Source organism: Capsella rubella, unplaced genomic scaffold (assembly GCF_000375325.1).
Source record: "Capsella rubella cultivar Monte Gargano unplaced genomic scaffold, Caprub1_0 scaffold_4, whole genome shotgun sequence".
NCBI classification, from domain to species: domain Eukaryota; kingdom Viridiplantae; phylum Streptophyta; class Magnoliopsida; order Brassicales; family Brassicaceae; genus Capsella; species Capsella rubella.
In genome coordinates this window covers 9,254,783-9,276,573 of record NW_006238920.1, presented here as the reverse complement: position 1 = coordinate 9,276,573, position 21,791 = coordinate 9,254,783, and the positions used below count along the sequence as shown (strand labels likewise).

Below are 21,791 nucleotides of genomic sequence, written 5' to 3'. Positions count from 1 at the left end.
GAAGTCTCCGAGTCCATCTTAACGCCTCGGTTTCTTCTGCTTGTGATCAAGCTGGTTGGCTTCTTCCTGAGCCGCGTTCCGAAGAAGCACTGACCCTTATGGTCTTTCTTACCACTTTAAATCTACCGAGTGCTTCCCATGTTAATGATCACTACGAATGGGAGGTAGATAAGAAGACTTCCACATCATTCTCTGCAGCTAAGACTTGGTCTGTGCTAAGGCCGAGGGCCTCCCAAGTTGACTGGTTCAACTCTATTTGGTTTAAAGGAGCTATCCCCAGGAATGCTTTCAATATGTGGATAGCTAATTTGGACAGGTTACCGACTAAAGCAAGACTCACTAGCTGGGGTATGAACATTGTTTCTTCCTGTGATTTTTGTTCTTCTGACCTGGAAACTAGAGACCATCTCATGTTATTCTGCGACTTTGCGCGGTTTATTTGGCACTCGGTTAGCCTCAGGCTTGATCTTCCTCGATTGTCTTTCTCCTCTTGGAAGGAATTAATCGTCTGGACTAAGGAAAAGAATTCCAGATCCCCCTCAACTCTCCGCAAGCTGGTGGCTCAATCGGTAACCAATGCCATATGGAAACAGAGAAACAACTTGCTGCATAATCAAGTTGCTATCCTCCCTTCGGTCATCTTCAAGGGTATCGACCGAGAGGTGAGGAATTCAATCACAGCTCGTAGACTCAGGAAACGCTTCAAACGTCTAATGAGCCTTTGGTTGTAATGATCGGTTAATTAGCTGTATAAGCTTTATTGTTACCTTGTTTTATTCTTTTTGCCAAGGAAACAATGTAATGGTTGTAAAACCAAACTTTCATTTTTAATGATATTTGCAGTTTAGCAAAAAAAACATTATTATTTTTCTTTTTTAAAAAAAAAACAGGAAGTGCCTTCAGAAATTCCCAAAGCGATCGAAACGACTCAAAAACGCAAAAAACAAACATTTGAAGCTCGTACCAGCAGCGCCAAATGTCCCCCAGGAACCGTACCAATACGGTCTAACAACGCCACTGTAAATCATAAGACACAACCCGACACCACTAAACACCCCGGGCATGAGGTAATAATTTGAAACACATTTTATTAGATGTTACTAGTTTTATATTTTTGCCACATTTTCACCCAAAATCTATTTTTAGTCCTATCTTGTTAACAAATATACCTCCTTAATAAACTAATCCTTTACCCTTTACCCAAAAAAAAAAAAAAAAACTGAACTATCTAAACAAATAATATTATCTTAACTATTCATTTTGATTCTTAAGATCGTTTGCAATATATATTCACCAATCACCATTAATATATTTTATTTAACGCCTCTCTTTGGTTTACTAGCTCAGTAACTCATCAATGATTATGCAAGTACCTTAACTGATGTTGTGACAGAAAGTGAAAAAATGAGTCTACCAAACCAAACCAAACGCCATTCCAAACTGATTCTACTTTTTGTTTCTATGTGTAGTTTACTAACCATTTTAATATTTTACTAACTTGATTGTTATGTCTTAGTATCTCTGTGTATTTCTTATAACACAAACAGTGAGTTAGATTTACGAGAGAATAATTTATTGTTTACCTCTTTTAACTAATGTAACCATATTTTTTTTTTGGTTTAATACTGTAACCATTCTTATTAACTACTTTGTGTATATATGTTTGAATATTACAGTATGCGATCATGACTACTACGCAAACCACACCAAAATTATACGGAACAAAGGCGATAGTGAATGTTTGGGATCCCAATATAGAAAATGGAGCAAAAGAGATGTCCATATCGCAGATATGGATTGCGTCGGGGCAATACAAAAGTGGGGATCTTAATACCGTTGAAATTGGCTGGCAGGTAATTTATAAAGGGTTCTTATTAATTTTTCTAAATTTTAATTCAAGCAATCTAGTTATGTCATTATAAACGACTAATACAAATAATTTATTTTTATTTTTAAATATGTAGGTTCTGCCGAAGTTGTATAAGGACAACAAGCCTAGGTTATTCCTGTTTTGGACGGTACGTTTAATTCTCTATTAATCATCCTCAACTATTTTTTTTTTTCAAATTCTTCTGAAAACATTTGTTATTATCGATCTGAATTTTAAGTTAAATACTACAGACTCACATTCATACTATTACGACACCTGTTATTTTATTTTCATGGCAGCTATTAGTATTATACCTACTTTGAAAATGAGTAATACTATATACAGTATATGTAACTTTAAATAAAAGACTAGTTGAACATAACTATATAAATGGACTATCCCACTCAGTTTCTTTTGTCCTTCGAAAAATCTAGTCAGTAAGATATGAGATGAAGAAGGTATTACTCTACACATGATGCTAGTAAAGATGATAATGTAACAAATTTTATTGGTTTACTGTATTTCGTTTATTAGTTATGTAATAGTAATTATTACTTTCGCTGGGTAAACCATTCGAACCCAAAAACTTAAATCGAAATCGAGCAAACACAAAAAAAAATAAAAAAATCCGAACAAATTCTTAATCTCTAAACTCAAGAAACTAAATTTAAACCAAAAACGGAATGAATACCTGAAATATCCAATATTTAATTGCAAAAAAAAAATTAAATTATCTACTACTATTCTTATTACTTACACCCGTATGTTTTTAATCAATATATTTTTTCTAAAATTATTTAGTTAAATAAAAGACTTAGATTTTTTTTGGTGAATTTTAGATGTAGTTGCCCTTTTTAAAGTAGATATAAATGTCACTGGATCTAATACTGTATGTCTGTATACTTCCTAGTTTATAATATTTGAAAAATACTGTATACTTATTAAAATCATCTACCACAGCGTGATTTTGAATTATTTTTTGCGTGCTAATAGCAATAATGTTTTTGTTTAATTTTGTTTTTTTCCAGGGCAATGCATACAAAACTGGATGCTACAACGTTCGGTGCCCGGGTTTCATCCAGACGAGTAGCAGTATCGTTATCGGAGGCCCCATTAGTTCTGTTTCTTCCTTGGGAGGAAGACAGTTTGAGATAACCATCCACGTCTGGAAGGTTGATTTATTTCAATCGAATTTAATATTTATTTTATGTTATTCATCATATATAGATATATTTTTTATTTCTAACTAACTGATAAAAAGTTTTTACAGGATCGGCAATATGGAAACTGGTGGCTCAGTTTAGGACCAAACAACGAACTCGTGGGATACTGGCCAGCGGAGATTTTCACAACATTGGCCGATCACGCGGAAGTCGCACAATGGGGTGGTGAGATAGTGAACTCGCGCCCATTTGACCGACACACAATGACCCAGATGGGGTCCGGCCGCTTTCCCGACGAAGGTTTTGGGAGAAGTAGCTACTTCCGCAACTTGCAGACTGTAGATATCAACAACAGTCTCCAGCGAGTTCAAGACGTGAAGAGCATAACAACCAATCCCGAATCTTACAGCGTCAAGGATCTGTATACAGAAGAATGGAAGACTCACTTCTTCTACGGGGGGCCAGGCTTTAGGCCTTCGCATTCAGGAGCTGTTCCCTCGACATATAGTTCAGCAGCTTCCTTCTTTTTCTTCATGTTTCTTATCGTTTAGTAGTATTTTCTATGTTATTTGTCGTAATAAGATTGTAATTAACATATTCGATTTAAGACTGATATTCGATTTAAGTCGCTTTTGCATTGCAGTTGTTAGCAATTAACATATTCGATTTAAGACTGATACAATCTTCAAAATCAACTATGCAAAGCAAAAATGATAAAAGCTTTACAGCATCTCTCATGGTACCCTCCCTATTTGATATCTTGACTGTTATACCTTTGATATGTAAAAGTTATCCTTTACTGACTCTACAAAATGCTCTGTACATCTTTGTTCCTTGTACATCCAACAGTATTACGAACAACAATGTCAGTCAAAGAAACTCAAGAACAACACAATTGAGTATTCGAATCTTGATTCACATCTCTCAGACTCTAAACGCAGCCTCATCACGACTGGTTTACTCCACATATCACATGCCTCTCTTGTTACATTGCGACAACTATTAATAGCCTCCACCCTAACTGGATTCTGTTACAATTTTGTTTTAACTGTCATCAGTCTCTACACATGTGCCTTCCACACTTATTTCATCCTCATTTATGTGTCTTCTCCTATAAAATAGACTCTCTGCAACTTATCATTGATTCTGTTAGATCGTGAACGACCAATCTATGCTTAAACAAATCAAAAGCAAAGTATGAACTTAGAAAGCCAAATACTTAGTTTGATCCAAAAAAAGAAAAAAGAAAGCCAAATACTCATTGCAGGCAGTTTACAAGTGTTTAAACTCTGGTGCGCCCATGTGTGCTTTTACCAAAGTCAAAGAGATGTTTAAAACAGATAAACTCACAATGAAAGGGTTCTCTAGAAGGTAAAAAGCATGTTGATACTCCTAAGGACTAAGGCAGAAGTTCTTCAGAACCAGACCAATTTAGATTGCCTGAGTAATGGAAAACATCATCAAATACAGAAAATTTTGGGAGCGAGGTAGGGAAAACTCAGACTAGACGTAGGCTGTATGTAAACAGAGAGAAACCCATAGAGCCAGCGAGATTCAGAGCCAGTACTTATTTGTTAACAAAAACAAAACAAATAATAGAAAACGCTTACTAGAAAGCCGTGAATTATCCGATCCACCTCTTCTTCTGGGCAGCAGCAAATCACAACCAAAATCAACCTGGTTGACTCAAAGAAACCTCGTAAAGGCACTCATCTCACAGACTATAAATAAACACAAGGCAAACCAAAGCTACAATAATAGATTAAGGTACAGTAAATACATTTTAATTTAAATTAAGTTGTAAGAAACTCATCAAATTTGGACCTCCATTGGTAAAGACACCCATTAAGTACTTAAACATTATTATACTATTTTTTATTGTTATTGGGTTTGTAATTTAATTTTATTTGGAAAAGGATGCAAACTATCATAAGGCTCCAATGGCAATGGAGACTGAAACTATCACAAGGCTCCAGTGGAGACTGAAACATGGTACAAGAATCATGCTGAATACATAAGCTTTTAAGAATTCTTGTGAAAGAAATCTAAATTTTTGCAAGGCGGATAACAGTACTCCATCTCATAAAATCTAAAATTACAGTGCTAAACAAAAAAAAGAGCTTACTCTTCATGTATTGGCATAAAAAAAATAAGCCTTATGGAAAAAATCAATCCCCTTCCACCACCGCCTGAACTTCACAAAAGAGGCAGCCTTTTTATTCCCCTGTTATATTGAAGGACAGAACAAATAGACCAGTGACATAAGAAACAAGTTAAAAATATGAAATGCAAGAATGCTAACAGAGAATCAAGCAGCAGAAGAGTATCATGAAAGTCAGTATAGAGTACATAACTGGTAAAGGACCATAAAGAGTACATTAACTGACTAAAAGCGAGACTCTATAGTATGAACATTAATGAGCAAATGCACAAAAACACATCGAACGAACAAACAAACAAAGATAACAGCACATTGCAATAATGCTTATGTATCCATGAAACCCTGAAAAGCAGAGATTCAGTAAGGTGTTCAAAGCCATTCATGGTCTCTCATAAGCTAAATTACCTATTACACTGTTTCCAAGCAGAGATATAGTGATCTAGCTAGCTCCAACAATACTCACCTTTACCCTCCACGTTGGCCTGAACCTTCTCTTGACGCTATATAAATCCCCCTACTCATCAAATTAATACGTATATCACACACAGCTCTTGAAAACCATCGTAAAGCAACTTAAAGCTAAAACTGAATTTCGAAATTTCTGTTATTATTATTATCTACGTTGTCCGCTCAATCGATTTAAGATTAACACTATGGCGGAAGAGTAGAAGAACAACGTTCCGAGCACGAGACCCCTATCGTTGCTTCATTATCACTAAAGCTACCAATACACTAAGAGTGTGATAGAGGGGATAGAGAAATTGCCTGCTCAACCGGGAGAAAATTGAAGGCAGAGAACAAGGAGGAGCAGAGAGATTGCGACTCGAAAAGTGGACAGAGAGAATGACATCGCCGCCATATACAAGGATCTGAGGCGACGCTGCCACCAGTGCCTTGACTTGAATGATTTTCCTCCGCCACATATTGACATTCATATACACAAGCTTCTGGGTTCAGCCACGACGACCTCCCCCCCCTTGGGCCCTTCACTTTCGCCTGATTTTTGTTTCCATCCCAAAATGAAATCGTTGCCTCCGATTGGGAAAAGGAAACATAAACAGTGAAGAGTCAGAGCACCGGAGCTGCTCGTTTAGGCCATTTGGGCTCAAGATGGGTTTTATCTAAGGTGGGCTTTTTGTCACAATGACCCAATAAAATCAAAAGGTTTAATTTTTGTATTTATTTTTGGATTGGATCAACCTGTTAAACTATTTTTCATAGCTCTACAAACAAGCAAATGTTTAGGTACGTTCCTAAAGAAAGAAGTAGCAGTAAACCCAAAATTTCGACTGCGGAACTAGTGACCAGTGATGCTGTTTTGTGATAGACTGGACTGGAATCGTTAGTTTATAAGAGGGGTGAGGAAAAGCTTAAAACGATAGAACGAAAAATATATATTTTTTAATTTCATTTCATTTAGTAATTATTCAGAAAAAGACTTTGAAACATATTTCATCAGTCGAACAAATTTATCGTTTTTTAATCATTTGCTGGTGCAACAACATTTTCCAGTGTTGGGCCCTGGATAACAACGTCCGTCATCGTACCTTTCGGTTATACAGTCATGGATGCATTCGAAATATTCGTAAACCCCTGGAACACATTGTGCAATGCATTTCTTACCTACACACATATAATCAATACATAAAACTTCTTACCCGAACATGTTCTATATGTTGAGGAAAATGTATGGTGTCCACAATTGCTCAAAAGTGACTAAAGATATTTTTAAAAGAAAATAGCAAAGTAATATTATCTACGAAGTATCATACCTGAGGCAGCCAAAACATTGTGGTTGGAGAATGAGATTGCCAATATTGATACAAGAAAAAAAATGATAGCAGATTTTTTTAGATCCATTGTATGTTTTTTTTTCTTAAGTTTCTACTCCTGTTAAGAAGAAATTATGTTTGATATTTGTCTACTTCTTCACATAAAGCTATATTTATATGACTTTAAAAGTTTCAATTTAATAAAGAAATCTTTTCTTTTATTTTGACCATAAATGAATCTTCCATGTTTGCTGACAATCTTATTTTTGGCCAATGATTCTTTATTACTTGAATTTATGGAAATCTTATTATATATAGTCAATGAATCTATGGAATTTATGGAGTAATATCTTGTAGTTTTGGAATTTATGGAGTAATTTCTTGTAGTTTTGTGAAAAACAAAATAAAATAATAAAGCAAAATAAATACAGTCAAGAATTTTCAAAAAGGAAAATCAAGAATCCTACATGTATCAAAGAAAGATTTCCATTCTTTTCACATTAGATGTAGAAAGATTTTCTTTTAGTGAGAGGACCTTTTTATTTTGATTGAAAGATTTGATTGTAAAAAAAAAAGTAAACAGTGTTGAAAAATTTGATGATTGAATACTAAAATAATTTCATATAAAGTGTCCTTTTATGCTTAAATTTTGTGTTCTAAATTTCCAATTTGTTTTAATTTTGGGGTGCTAAATCACAAACCACTGAAAATTACAACCATATTTGCTTTTTCTTCATAGCTTATCAGTCACCACATCAGTCAATGCAATACCATTAATTAAAGAAAATAACTAATATGAAGTTTGACTAGTACATGAAGCAAAGAAGGAATAGTGTGAATCCCTAGATAAACAAATTGGAAAAGTAAAAAATTATGTTTTTTTGGCTAAACACAAAAAGGCTTAACCTCCGTCGTCGACATTTTTTTTGGGTAGGATCCATGGTCGACATCAAACAAATACAACAATAATCGCGAGACACTTAACTGTTTTTCCCCCTATGGAGTCATTACCATAACACAGAAAGATAAATAAATGGTTTTTTCAATAATTTACTCATCAGTGTAAGATAAATAACCAAATTTGTATTTTTTTTTTGTTAAATCATGTTTATTCTTTGTTTTATTGTATCATACACATTTATTATCTTTCATAGTTATTAAGATATAAAGAATGTTATTCTAAAGATTTTTCTTTGTTTCACAAAAAGTCTCACTCTACGATTCCAATGTTTTTTTATATTAAATTTCTTAATTTACCTCTAAACTCAAAAGTCATTTTTATTGTATTTAAATCATTAATCTCTTATTTAATAAGGGTAAACATGTATAATTATATATTTTTTTTAATATGTGTGAATTATGTCAAAATGACACTTTTTGTGAAAAAGAAAGAGTACTTATATTGCAAGTCTTTATTTCAATGTGTGCTACGAAAAAAAAGGAAAAAAATATATTAGTTTGTAAAAGCGATGTCGTTGATATATTAATTCGATGAATTTTTATTAATACTCAAATATATAATAAGAACCAACAGTAGAAAAGTCAATAAAAACATAAATTCGCTGCTCGAACAATATTGATTTCATTATTTGTTATTGCAACTGGCCTAGCTACAACAACAAAGAGCAAATAGAGTCCCTGGGATACAATGTCCCTGCTTGTAACCTTGCGCCACACAGTCATGGACGCATTTGGACACTGCTCCCACACATTGACCAATGCATTCTGGTGGCACTACACATACATAAATAAAATAACTTATATGGTTAATGCGATTCTATATTTTCATTACAAAAAAAAAAAAACAAGTGTAGTATTCACTATTTTCCGAAAGATCAAAAATAATTTAAACATAATATGATAGAAAATAAATCTTTTGTAAGAAGTATCATACTTGAGGCAGCCAAAACATTGTGGTTGGCTAATGAGATTGCCAACATTAACACAAGAAAAAAAGTGATGGAGGTTTTTGTGAGATCCATTATATGTATTTCAAAATTATATTTTTTTTCTTCTATATTATGATTGTTCAGAAAAAGCTATATTTATATTACTAGAAAAGTTCAGTTTAATGCCCAATTCTTTTTTTCTTTTATCTTGACCAAAAATGAATCTTCCATATTTGCCACAATATTGTTTTTGGTCAAAAAAATTTTGACCACATTTTTGGTCAACTTGTAGTAGTTCATGGAAATACATTTTTTTTTTACCAAAAACAGAGAAGTTATCATGGAAATATATTATATATAGTCAAAGATACATACAAATATATTTATGGCCAGGTGTATCTTGTAGTTTTGTGGTAATTATTTAATTGTAAAATAATGGATTAAAGAAAAAACATAATTAAGAATTATCACTAAAAGGAAAACCAAAAATACAGTATATAAAGGTTTTATAGGATTCAGGTCGGGCCGGACCAGCCTGATTGATATGTCTAAGAATTTTAGATGCGTCAAAAAGAAATTATAAAAATATACTAACATCTTTTATCTATATTTATATTTAATAAAGTTCAGATGGTGAGGATGTCTTTTGCTTGACAAAACGAAGCAACCAGCATTTGACCATCTTCTTTTAGTTTTTAGTTTTTCCATTTTGTGACTTTTCAAATAAATTTTTTCGTTCTAATAATTTAACTCAATGTTCACTTTACTTTATAATTCTCCTTTAATATTTTTTTTTTGGTAAGGTCTCGCTTAATAATTTTTATTGAAACTAAAATTATTTTTCTTCAAAAGACTACAGGAAGTGCCATTAGAAATCCCTAAAGCACAAAAAATGACAATATATGCGAGATTTACTTTTAATATTTCAAATTTAAACTTTTTAATTTCTAATTTCCTTTATTCAGTCATTTGTTTTGCTTAACTTTTATTTATGTTCTGCTCTATTGTACTTATGTTTTGCTATTTTTACCGAAACCAAACCATATCTAGTTTCAAACCCATACTTGGATTTGAAATATAATCCTAGAATTCAAATTGCAACCAAAATTAATTATCTTCTACTCTTATCAGTCACACTTTTAAATTTTGAGTCAATATAGTCTTTAATCAATAAAAAACTTTTAAGACTTTTTTTTGGAGAATTTTAAATGTGGGTGGTCTTTTTTTACTAGATATAAATTTTGATATTTCTAATATACTTACTAAAATAAAATCATCAAACCAGACGTGATTTTGAATTAGTTTTTGCATTGTAGTAGCAATAATGTTTATTTTCTAGAGTATTGCATACAAAACTAGATGCTATAACGTTTGATGCCCGGGGTTTCATCCAACAAGTGGTAGTAGTGTCTTCGGAGGCTCCATTACTCCTATTTCTTCCTTAGGAGGAAGCCAGTTTGAGATTACCATCCATGTTAAATGTTGGTTTCTTATCGTTTTAAATATATATATATATATATATATATATATATATATATTATTCATGCCCTAACTAATTAAAAAATAAATTACAAGATAAAAATTATTAAAACTAGTGGTGAGTTTAGGGTCCAACAACATATACTGGCCATCGGAAATTTTTACTAGATTGGTTGATTACAAAAGAATGGAAGACTCACTTCTTCTGCTACGGGGGACCAGGATTTAGGCCTACGCATTCAGGAGCAGTTCCCTCGGCGTATGTTTTAGCTTCCTTTGTTAATTTGTAGTTTTTCTTTTCTTATCATTTTAGTATCTTTCTTTCTATGAGATAATCACTCTTTGTTGTAAAAAGATTGTTTATGATGATGAATGAGTGGTTTTTGCTTTTTAATTTGAATATCCCACCATATCAAGGGCAACACAGTCAAAATAAAAATAAAAATCTTTGACCTCTCCTTATAACCCTTTAATTAATTTTTATTTCAATGAAATAACCTTGGAAAATAACATAAAACTAAAGAATGGAAATCTCTCTTTTGAAGCATGTAAATATGTAATTAATCTTTAACCTTGAAGTACATTACCTTTAATCTTTTTTAACATGTCTAATTAATCCTTAACCTTGAAGTACATTACCTTTCAATATATTATATCAAACGCAATATTTGATTGCGAAAATATAATATTGAGATATTTAGACTAAGAAATGAATATCAATATTGTGGGTCTTGCCTTACCCACATTGCTCAACAGCTCAAGCGTTATTTTATTTTATTTTGTTGTTACAAATTACTGATTAGTGTGAAGAATTAACCAACATTGTACTATTCGCTCTATATACATTTTTTTTTGTTAAATCATATGTTTATTCTTTGTTTAATTTTATCATGCAATTTTATTATTTTTTCACTGTTACTAAAATATAATTATATTGGAAGTCCTTACTCCAATGTGTGCTACTCAAAAAAAAAAGGAAAATATTAAAACGTCCAAGTCCTATGTGTTATGGGAATCATAACAAACTCTTGAAAAAGGAAAAAAAAGGAAACGAGAAACAAAGTTATAAAACCCCAAACTCTTTTTTACTTGCGATCCATTCTCCATCTCTCCAGAGCTCCTCCAAACCAAAATCTTCCTTAATTACTACTTCCTCTCGTTCGTGTGCTTTCGCTTTTCATTCGTAAGTTTTCTTGCAACGATTTATACAAATTTTTTCAGATATTCGATCATACTTCTCGTTCTAATAATTAGGGTTTCCACACGATCCACTCTCTTTTATTCGTCGCTTAAAAAATAAATCAAAGAGAAACTTTGTTTTTGCTAACTATATAATATTTAAGAACTAGATCAGGACTGAAATTTTGGTATTTGAAACTCTTTCCCCAGGGTTAATTAGACTGAGGAAGATGGGAGGCGTAGATGATATCCAGTGGTTTGATAAGTGTATGGATGAAATCGGGTTGGTGTTTACCAAGGTTGACGAAACGATACAAAAGGTCAGTACTCTTATTCTTTTAATTTGTTTTGGTCTTTTTAAGATGTTTAATGCCCTAAAATTAATGAGTTATGGTTCTGTCTAGATTATGAGCTATACATTAGCTAAAACTAAAGCCTAACTCTGTATAGGTTCTTAATTTTATCATCATCATCGTAAACGCAAAATTTATGCTAGGAACTGATATTGTAGGTTATGTATTTTAGTACGTTGTTATACATAAGACTTTTGGGTCGTGTTGTTTATTTATATTATATATTGATTACCAAATAAAGAGTCAAGAGACGAGTTATTCACTTATATATATATTTGCAGGGTATTGAACTCTGGACAGAGTTGACAAGAGATATCCAGCCTACTACTACCGAAGACTTGACCACTGGACAGCCAAATAGTGGCGAATCTGGTGAAGAAAATTCCTCTCAGTACCCTGTCGCTGAGGTCAAAGAAAGACCGAGCCAACACTGGTCTATGTGCCTTGCTGACGTCGAAGAAAAACCGAGCCAACACTGGGCTATGCGTGGTATGTGTTACATATTATACATTACATATAGTCTTATTGTAAACTCCATTTAAAGTAGAGCCACAATATCAGCACTTTTTTGGTTTCTTGACTGACAAGTATCATATTGATTTCCTTGGCAGCTTGGAAAATTTCAGAGAGTTTCATTCAAGAACAAAGCGGTGATGGTGATGGTGATGGTGAGGAAGAAGAAGACAAGTCTACAGTTTCAGAAGAAGATACTGTAAGTTTTAAGCAGTTTTTTCACATCTTCATATATATACACGGTCATTAGGATAGTAAATCACCTTTTTGTATAACGGAATTTAGTAATTTTTAATCATTTGCTTGTCTATTTATTGTGTCTGACTAAATCATTATGATTAGGAATCGATTTTGATGTGGATGCCTTCCGAGGAAGAAGAAGAAGAAGAAGATGATGATGATAATGGAGAAGACGAAGATGTTGACACGTTTTCCGAAGAAGATGATGAATCATGGAATGATGATGATGAAGAAAATAAAGAAGAGGATACTACAGCTTCTAAGTCTTCCGAAAACATGTCGGAGCTTAGTTTGGGGACCTCATCGACGAGCTATATCCCTAGTTCGTACCATCATCATAATGAAGAAGATAATGTAAGTTTTTTTGTGAAACAGTTTTTCACATTTTTATATTTGCCCTCACAAAAACTAGAAAAAATAAGTTATCTTTTCAATATTATGGACTCTAGTTATCTTTCACCAGTTTGCTGATTTGGTTATATATTGTCTTTGTGATTAGGATTCGAGGCTGAAGTGGAAAGGTTGCTATCAGCTGTTAAAGAATGTTGACACCTCTTCCGAAGAAGATCTTTACTCATCATCTGATGATGATATTGTTGAGGACTGTCATTACTCTAAAGGTGTCAAAGAAGTGATGGGGATATCGTGGAAGCATATAATGATGAGTAATTTAAGCAACGAACCATTAAGGGCTCATGAAGATGAAGATGACGTAGCGGAAAAGTTACTACACGGATTTGTGGATGTGAGGCAAGAGGAGGATACGGAATTTGATGAGGTCGAGATACTTTTCCCAGAAAGTGATTGGGTCTACGTGACTAGGGACCAGAAGGGCTCTGCATGAATTTTGTTGGCAATTTTTGTGTGTTTTTAATTTGAGTTTTACACTTTATAATCACCGGCTCTAGCGATAACTCTTTTTGTAGAAAACTAGATTTCTTAAAAAGTTTTTTCAGACGGACTATGTCACTCTAAAGCTGAAACAATGTTAAATTGTTCATACACTTAACAAACATGTAAACCACAAAGCCAACCAAAATCTAATTAAAACACTAGTTTTGATTTATTTTGGACCGAACCAGGAAAAAAACCAAACTAAACCACTTCAATGCCGTAGCAAATTAATATTTTGTTTTCTTGTACTTAAGAATGGATTACCGGCTTACTGCCAAATTGCGACAACAACAAATCCTACGCTTTGAAAAATCGACAAAACCCGAAAAGGTGGAGAGATGTGTGATTCTGTTTCAGCTCGGTAATGGCGGAGATTTGCTATTTTGGGGGTCTCGTCCAGTACAAGGTTCCATCTCTTTCTCTCTTCCGCAGCAAACCTCATCACTACAATTCAGCTTCTCTTATGGCTGCTTCCGTTCCCGCCGAATGCTGCTCCTCCTCCACCGTGGAGTCGCCTTCTCTCCTCGTCTTCTCAGGTTCCACTTTCTTCCTATTCCTTGCTTTGTGGGTCTCCTTAAAGTATCGACTTTTGAGTGGAAAGATCATCAATTTGGGTTAGATCTTAGCCAATTACTGTGAATTTGGTATTTGATTTGCCAAGTAGCATTCTTAAGATGAGATGTGTTAATACTGTTTGTTGCAAAGTGTAAAACTTTATCATTGTCTTACAGATTATACTAGTGACTTACATTTGGCAATACATTTTGTTTAGTTACTATTGTTTATTGTTTTTTTTGGTTGGGATGAAGGTGGTACTGGATTTAACGGTGTGGTGGAAGATTTGAAGAAGCTAACAACCCGAGTCGCTCATGTTCTTCCTGTCTCTGATGATGGAGGAAGTACAGCTGAGATTGTTCGTGTTCTCGGTAAGTTCTATGGTGAAAGACCCATGTTATATGTTTTAGCTTAACATTTACCATCGAAACACACTTTTTAAGGGATTTTTTTTGTATCTGCATTGTTGTTATAGGTGGACCAGCGGTTGGTGACATACGTTCAAGGTGTTTAAGGCTGTCTGATGAAAGTACTTCAGAGGCACTTGCTGTTAGAAGGTTGCTTGGCCATCGCTTACCTATAGATGCAGATAAGGCCAAGAAAGATTGGTAATTTATCTAACCTCTCTGTTTTCTTTATGCACATAGCGTAGTCTACTCTTCAAGCTACACATTAAAGGCCATCGCTTTAAGCTCGTATTACAATCAAGCATCTCTTTCCCTTACACTGTTGAAAATTACTCACAGAAGTTAGTTAAGAAAGACGTAGAAAAGTAGGATTTGATTTAAACAGTGAATCCTGCAGACTCCAAACGAAATATCCATTGTTCAAGTGTTTCCCCTTATTAGTTCTCTACTTATTTCTTTTACTAGCCAGGTCTTCTTATTCCCCAGCATTTCTCATTTATTAGCTAGGCTTTTACTAGTTACAGTGGTAGAGGGTATTGTGTAATTGGCTGAGTTGAAACTTTATCAGGTATGATATTGTGGAAGGTGATCATTCTCTGTGGAACGGTGTTTCAAGACCCTACAGTGAAACAATCCGTGCTTTCTTGATATACTTTCAGAATGAGGTAAGATTAATTGTTACTGAGAAACATGTTTTTGTTGGTTTCTTGTTGATCAGTTCCAAACTTCTTGATTCTTTAGATTTTTCTTAATTGACATTTTTCTTACGACACAGATTCTTAGAAGACCTAATGATAGATTTTGCTTCAGTAATGGAAGGTATTGATATTGAAGATCTTTTTATCAGCTTCAAGTGTTTATAATGTTGTTCTCCTTTTTAGTAACTTACTTTCAATTGTATCCTTCTTATAGCATCGGGAACTTCTTTTTTGCTGGAGCAAGGATATTTTTCCAGTCTTTAGATGCTGCGATTTTTCTGTTTTCACGCGTTTCAGAGATTCCTTGTGACAGTTTGGTCCTCCCAGTGATATCAACCAATGATAGGCTTACCCTAGGATGTGAATTACTGGTATGGAGCTTGATCTTTGTTTGAATTCCAGCACCTAGTTTCTAGAATCCCAAACATGACAATCAATCGCAACTAAAACATCACTTTCCACGGGAAAAAATATCACTTTTATACATAAATCTTAGATGCACTGGCCAACTTTTTTGGTTTAAACATCAATTGACACCCAAATTTCAGGTGGTAAATTTGATTGCAGACTTACTGTTTTGACATTAATTTGTAGGATGGGACTATAATCCGCGGACAGAATGAAATCTCTCACCCTACCAATGGGACTCTGCAGACTGTTGACAAGGTGTTCCTTTAACGTAATAACATTGAAGTTCTATGATGATCACAAAAACTATATACTTGTATCAATAATAAATGTCAAATTTTGTAACTACGTAGAATTGTGTTTCTTACATTGTCTTTCTATATTTCTAGTAGAGACATTGTTTGACTTTAGCTCTTCCATCGAAGATAAAGAGAGTGTTTTACATGTCAAGTGAAGGCAATAATCTGCTTCATGAGGTATATTACGCTGTTTTGTATATACAGAAATTTGCTCTGCATATTTTCAATGTTATCTCTAGTGATTCTGTTCCCCTGAAAGAAGCTCTATCTTTTTAGTTCTCTACTTCAGTTCTTTGTTTTCTCTGGTATATTTGACATTGCAAATGTATTGTGTTATTTCCATTAAATAGGTCTTCCCACCAGTTAACCCAACAGTCTTGGAGCAGTTGAGAAGTGTGGACTGTATTGTCTACGCTATGGGATCCCTATTCACTTCCATTTGCCCATCACTGGTAAAGAACCTGTTAAGAATTTTGTGCAACAATGGCGGGAATAGTAAATTAGTGATTACTGTTATAGACGTGTCTTCTTCTGTTCTCTAGGTTCTGCTTGGCGTTGGTGAGATTATCTCTTCCAGGTCATGTCGTAAGGTACCCGGGAACTCATCAAGAATACTAATGGTGGAAATTCAGTCTGATGTTTTCTCTTGGTCACAGGTACTTCTGTTGAACGGTAGTCAAGACCGAGAAACAAGCAGCTTCACTGCTTCCTGCTTTGTGACTGCTATCGCTGATGCTCTCAACAGAACTCATGGAGATCCTAATATCCGGCTCAAGAATCCCGTGAGTGGTGTTCTTCTCAATTCACACTCTCTTTGTTCACACTCTCTTTGTGTCTTATTTAACAGACGTATACAGAGATCCAAGAACATTATTTTTTGTGTGCAGCCTGGATATTACATCAACACACTCTTGGTCCCAAAAGATGGAGAAATAGCGGTAGATCTCAAACAATTGTCTGAACAAGGGATCAATGATGTTGTTAGTATCTCTCTCTTTTACTTGTTTCCAAGTTTAGGTGCACAGCAAACACTCACTATAGCTTCCGGTCTGTTGCAGAGAGTCGTGGAGAGTGTTGTTGACCCGAAGCACGGGATCTTGTTTAGCCCGAGCTCTCTGATAAACACACTAGCCAGTTTGGTGGAGTAAATAGTGATTCTTTGGTCCCTAGAGCTAGTTTTTTCTTACACGGAATTGAAACTATGAAGTTGTTGGTACTGTTTAATTTGATCCTTTTGTGAATTGATATAAAAGGTTATGAATGGTCAATGATCACAATCTTAGTTAGCTAAGTAAAGACAAAGGCAAATCTTTCTCTTGGAGTTAAATCATTATGCTGTCTGATGGAACAAGTACCGAAAATGGAGTCTTGTTAGAAGAGCAAGAGAATGATTACCAGAACTTAATAGATTGAGTTTTCGAGGAGTTTTCTAATTAATACTAATACAGTTCACTTTACAAAATAACTTCTTTTGTAATTCACGAGAGCATCTTGGCTCTTCGTTGTTGTACTATTTTGAATTACAACTTCAAATTAATTACACTACTGTAGTAGGAATATGAAGGGACGGAGAAGTTTTTAAGTAATGGAGTTAACTCTTACCTAACTTTTCGACTCCATTATATATATATATCTGATACCTCTGCTGTTATCTTAAAACTCCTAAAAACCCACTGAAAAAGCACTCGAATAAGTCACAAAACAAGTGTTTTCGACTAAGGAGTCTGCTCAATTACCTGATAAGAGTCCAGGTTTGTAGAGCTCCATATGTACCCTTGGTTTATGTGTGTGAAATTATATGAAACTAACACTTCATATTTCTTGAGTTTCTTATAGTTGCTGAGACTAACAGTACCTTGTACAAAATGTTACAGAAGAGATGACGACTGAGGATGTGAATGTGAAGAAGCTGAAATTTGAGGAAGAGGTTAGTAGGTCAGTTCTGAAAGTGAAAGGCGTAAGCAGAAAATGTTTCCATGGTTATTTAGCCAAAGGGAACAACTTGGTTTGCTTCAAGCCACTCTTGCATTTGCATCTACGAAGATTGAAGATAACGTTTAGAAAGAAACAGAAAAAGTGTCTTGGAGAGGGAAAGAGTGTTCTTGCTTACAACCCAAGGAAGAAGCTTGGAGGAAAGCTCAAGGACATCAATTCACCTCAGGACGTAAACGTTGTAAGTACTTGTGAATCCTCCGGTAGAGAGATCATAGCATCTTTTTGCAAGAACTCCTTTGGTTTGGATGAATCCACAGTGATTAAGGGTTGGATAAAGTTGACGATGGACCAAAGAAGAGAGCGATTGAGGAAAAGGTGAGGAAGATGGAGAAAAGGCAAATGGAGCTTGTTTCGCTAAGGGTCAGACATTTGGTCGACGACGTCGTTAGTGTGATTTTCAAATGAAAATGACCCTAAGAGTTAGTGACATTTTGTTGAGCTGAAGTGGTGGTTTGTCTTTAATTACTCTTTATTGTATTTTGTAACGTTTGCATTTTAGCTTGTGAAACTATGATCCCTTCTTTGATGTGGACTGATTATGTATTCCCCTTGTCTAGTTTCTTAGAACATTCCAAAAAAAAAAATGGTACGGTGGTCTTAAATCATACAATGAAATGGACTAGCTTCTCTTCTGAGTTGGTATATAAACTTTCAGATTTCAGACGAATCAAGACACACGCCAAAGTCTTATCTCCGATGAATTTTAAAAATCAAATACTGTACATATATCTATAGTTTTTAGACTAATTGTGATTGGCACTTTAATATGTTTAAATACGAGTTAAAATTTGGAAACCTAGTAACATTAGAATCCTTTGGGATTAATATCACTTATAAAACTAGTGAAATTTACTAGTTTTGTTGAAGTTTATAAACAAAATTTGACACAAATGATGATGTTCACTAGAAGTAGGCATGTCAATTAGGGATAAAGCCCGCGGGTTAGTTTGGCCCGGCCCTGAAAAACATCGGGCTCGGGCTTAAATATATATGTCCAGAAAAAACCGGGCCTTTTGGGCTAAGTCCATTCGGGGTAAAGGGTTTTTGGGCTTAGCCCGGTCGGGCTCGGGCCGGCCCGAAAAGCTCTTATACAAATATATTTTGAATTTTTTGAATATTTTAATTTGATTAAAAGATTTGATTAATGTTATAGTTTTCATATTTACTTACTAGTCTTACTTATTACTTTTTAAATCTTTATATAAAGCTAAAACTAAATATATATATAAGTATCATGATTTTGAAATCATCAAAGTATCTATTAAATTTTGACTCTATCTTATACTTTAAAGTATTTTAGTTCCATGTTTTATTGGGTTAAAATGTAAATAATTTATTTGGCTTTTATTTTTTCTCTTAAATTAAGTTAGTTTTATTGAATATTGATAAGTTATTTAAAATTTGATGCATTATTTTTATAGTAGACCTTTAAATATAGTTTTTTAAAAACTATTATGAACTTAGAAATTGATTTTTTTATCGGTAAATAAAGCCCAAAAAGGCCCGAAAAACCCTGTAGTCCTGTTAGGGCCGGGCCGGGCTTTAAAATATAGACTCGGAAATTTTTCGGACCTGGCCGGGCCGGGCTCACATATATGAGGGCTTTACGGGTTTCGGGCCGGGCCAGACCGGGCTAGCCCGATTGACATGCCTAACTAGAAAGTAATCCTTGAGTATAAAAGTTGGCTATTACTATTAGATGAATTTTCAAAGCCTTTTGAATTTTGAGATGATGTATAACTTATACAGTATAAGTATTGAATCCAATATATATTTTCTATAGTTGAAAAAAAGATAATGGCAGTTACTTACGATATTATAGTTATTAAAAAACTTCTAAAGTGAAACACCTCATGGAGAAACTTTTTTTATTTTTTTTTGTTCTGGCCGTATATGTATATACAATATCTCGTTGTGTAATATTTTATGTAATATATTTTGGGTCATCATACGTCACTCTTACAAGTCAAGTAGAGTGAGACATCCAATTGAACCCATGCTCCATTGCTCCTTCGTTGCGGTTATGACAAACAAAACAACTTTCTCTAACTGAATTTATTACAAAAAAAAAAATATGTAAAGTACACGCCAAAAGTAGGAAAAAAGTGTAGCATACTTTTATCCTTTTAACGTAAACTATCCTAATTTAGACACAGAAATTTATACACTGCGACGATCCTAACAACCAAAAAAAAAGAAAGGGAATGTTACACGCTAGCACCCTTTTGGTGAGTTCTCTTTCACTTTAGCACCCTTCTATGTTTATGCACCGTTTTTGAGGTGCTTTTGTACTGTGCTAACAATAAAAAGACATGATTGCCCTTTGTTCTAAAACATAGTGGAAAGGAAGTGTAACCATAGTGTAACCAACATGGTTACAAGTCACGAAATATTGGCCATAGGATTGTAAAAAAAAAGTAAAAGATCGTGTGGCCCAAAAAAAGTGTGTTTTTTTTTTACTAGGTTAAAAAGTAGTTTTTGGGGATAATATCCAGAAGAAGAGAGTTTGGTCAATTGGTTGGAAAACAGCCGACATTTTTTCAAAGGTTTTATGTGGATACAAATTGGTTCGTGAATTGTATAAGCTAACAAAATTTCTTGAATTTTTGTGGTAGGTTAGGATCGATGGACAGTGCATTGTTCTTTGGGGGAGTGGGGTTGTTATGTGAATGGGATATGGAGGTTCGAAGTGGACACGTTTCTGGTTTCGCGGGCGGTGCCCATGTCGGAGACGATGGTGCTGCAAGACCTTGAGGATGCTGCAAGTACGAAGTACACAACAAGGGAGAGGACTTCGCCGGTTTTGTTGAGAAGCGAAACTGGTTTCGGCTACTTTAAGAAATAATTCCGACTCAACATATGTTTGAATATGTTTGTGAGGTTCGAAGATTTTAGGAAACGAGGAATTGAATCAAGGACAGATGGACACCCTTTGATGGATTTTCTTGCGGTAAGCGATGTAGTGTGTTCTTCATCTGGATTCAAATTGGGAAGTGGAGAGGAAGACATTGACCTTCGTTGAAACACTAACTTGTTTCAAGCACACCAAGAAGTCGTGAAACACTAACTTGTTTTCAAGCTACGAGTGTTTTTAGTATTTACTTTATTTTAGAGAAAAAGTGTTGATTCATTCATGTTTTTTACATTTCATCTTGTGAAGATTTTGCGATGGTGCACAAGATGAATTAAGGTAACTTTGCAAGATATTGTTTTGAAATGTGAACATTACAGAGACAAAAGCAACATATGGAGAAAGGTTTAACCATTTTTGCTGACCATATGGTCATTATCTCGTGGACACCAACTTCGAAAATTTCTATTGTTTTTTTTTTTTGGTATGACCAAAAGAAAAAATTTATTTATAGATCATAATCCATATGAATTGGTTTAGTAGTTAATGTAAAAATCATTTTTCATGTAAAAAACAGACATATCCATTTGATATTGTCCACATATACTTAACTAGCTATTCTCTTGAGAAAATGTAGAGGTTAGAGTTACTTCATAAAAATGTATAGAGTTACTTGATAAGAGTACACAGACATGTTACAATTATACCATAATCCACATTTGTTTTTTCACAAAAATCACCATAAACCAAACAAATTTGTTTGTAAAATAGTTTGTTACAAAGATGCATTGTGAACCACATGACCACATCCATAATATTAGATCCATAAAAAAAACGCATTCATAAATAATGCATCCATAATACTGCATCCACATAAGCAATTTAACATATGGATACTACGTCACTCCTTTATTCATACCACTTTAGCTATATGTTTGGTTTAAATACATGATTACCATATTTCTAAGACATTTTACATGTATAAAAACATTTTGCAAACAAAAATCATACGGCTAGAAGAATCCATTACTCCATGAATACAAAACCATTATACAACAATTATGT

General features: G+C 34.1%; 3 protein-coding genes and 2 long non-coding RNA genes across 8 annotated transcripts in view; 3 read left to right on the top strand and 2 right to left on the bottom strand.

Moving 5' to 3' along the window:
* LOC111830904 overlaps window positions 1–3,672 on the top strand; it is a 10,878-nt gene extending 7,206 nt beyond the window's left edge. Inside the window, exons 4-8 of the mRNA XM_023783616.1 lie at window positions 891–1,067; window positions 1,677–1,853; window positions 1,965–2,018; window positions 2,899–3,042; window positions 3,141–3,672. Coding sequence (XP_023639384.1) covers window positions 891–1,067; window positions 1,677–1,853; window positions 1,965–2,018; window positions 2,899–3,042; window positions 3,141–3,584 — 996 coding nt within the window. The 3' untranslated portion in view covers window positions 3,585–3,672. The remainder of the gene's footprint in view (window positions 1–890; window positions 1,068–1,676; window positions 1,854–1,964; window positions 2,019–2,898; window positions 3,043–3,140) is intronic.
* A 135-nt stretch (window positions 3,673–3,807) lies between these two features.
* On the bottom strand, window positions 3,808–5,714 carry LOC17890156. Of its 3 annotated transcripts, none has more exons than XR_002834451.1 (3): window positions 5,658–5,714; window positions 4,644–5,257; window positions 3,808–4,473 (listed from the first exon to the last, which is right to left on the bottom strand). It is a non-coding gene; the product is annotated as an uncharacterized LOC17890156 (long non-coding RNA). The 3 variants fall into 3 exon arrangements; XR_002834453.1 differs by having other exon boundaries at window positions 3,808–4,160; XR_002834452.1 differs by having other exon boundaries at window positions 5,600–5,681.
* An 857-nt stretch (window positions 5,715–6,571) lies between these two features.
* On the bottom strand, window positions 6,572–7,120 carry LOC17888724. Its single transcript, XR_002834413.1, has 2 exons — window positions 6,967–7,120; window positions 6,572–6,817 (listed from the first exon to the last, which is right to left on the bottom strand). It is a non-coding gene; the product is annotated as an uncharacterized LOC17888724 (long non-coding RNA).
* A 4,623-nt stretch (window positions 7,121–11,743) lies between these two features.
* On the top strand, window positions 11,744–13,514 carry LOC17888123 (mitotic apparatus protein p62). The gene is made up of 5 exons (XM_006295958.2): window positions 11,744–11,833; window positions 12,148–12,355; window positions 12,478–12,578; window positions 12,722–12,973; window positions 13,119–13,514. The coding sequence occupies exons 1-5, from the start codon at window positions 11,744–11,746 to the stop codon at window positions 13,461–13,463; spliced, it is 996 nt and encodes a 331-aa protein (XP_006296020.1). The 3' UTR covers window positions 13,464–13,514.
* Window positions 13,515–13,804: 290 nt separating this feature from the next.
* On the top strand, window positions 13,805–17,162 carry LOC17888259 (uncharacterized protein YNL011C). Of its 2 annotated transcripts, XM_023784407.1 has the most exons (13): window positions 13,805–14,049; window positions 14,323–14,439; window positions 14,544–14,676; window positions 15,044–15,140; window positions 15,251–15,294; window positions 15,388–15,544; window positions 15,768–15,839; window positions 15,974–16,057; window positions 16,231–16,332; window positions 16,423–16,470; window positions 16,537–16,662; window positions 16,768–16,860; window positions 16,939–17,162. In XM_023784407.1, exons 1-13 carry the CDS (start codon window positions 13,878–13,880, stop codon window positions 17,026–17,028), a joined length of 1,335 nt encoding a protein of 444 aa, XP_023640175.1. In that variant the 5' UTR covers window positions 13,805–13,877; the 3' UTR covers window positions 17,029–17,162. The 2 variants fall into 2 exon arrangements, with proteins under 2 accessions (XP_023640175.1, XP_023640174.1); XM_023784406.1 differs by having other exon boundaries at window positions 16,768–17,162.
* The last annotated feature ends 4,629 nt before the right edge of the window (window positions 17,163–21,791 follow it).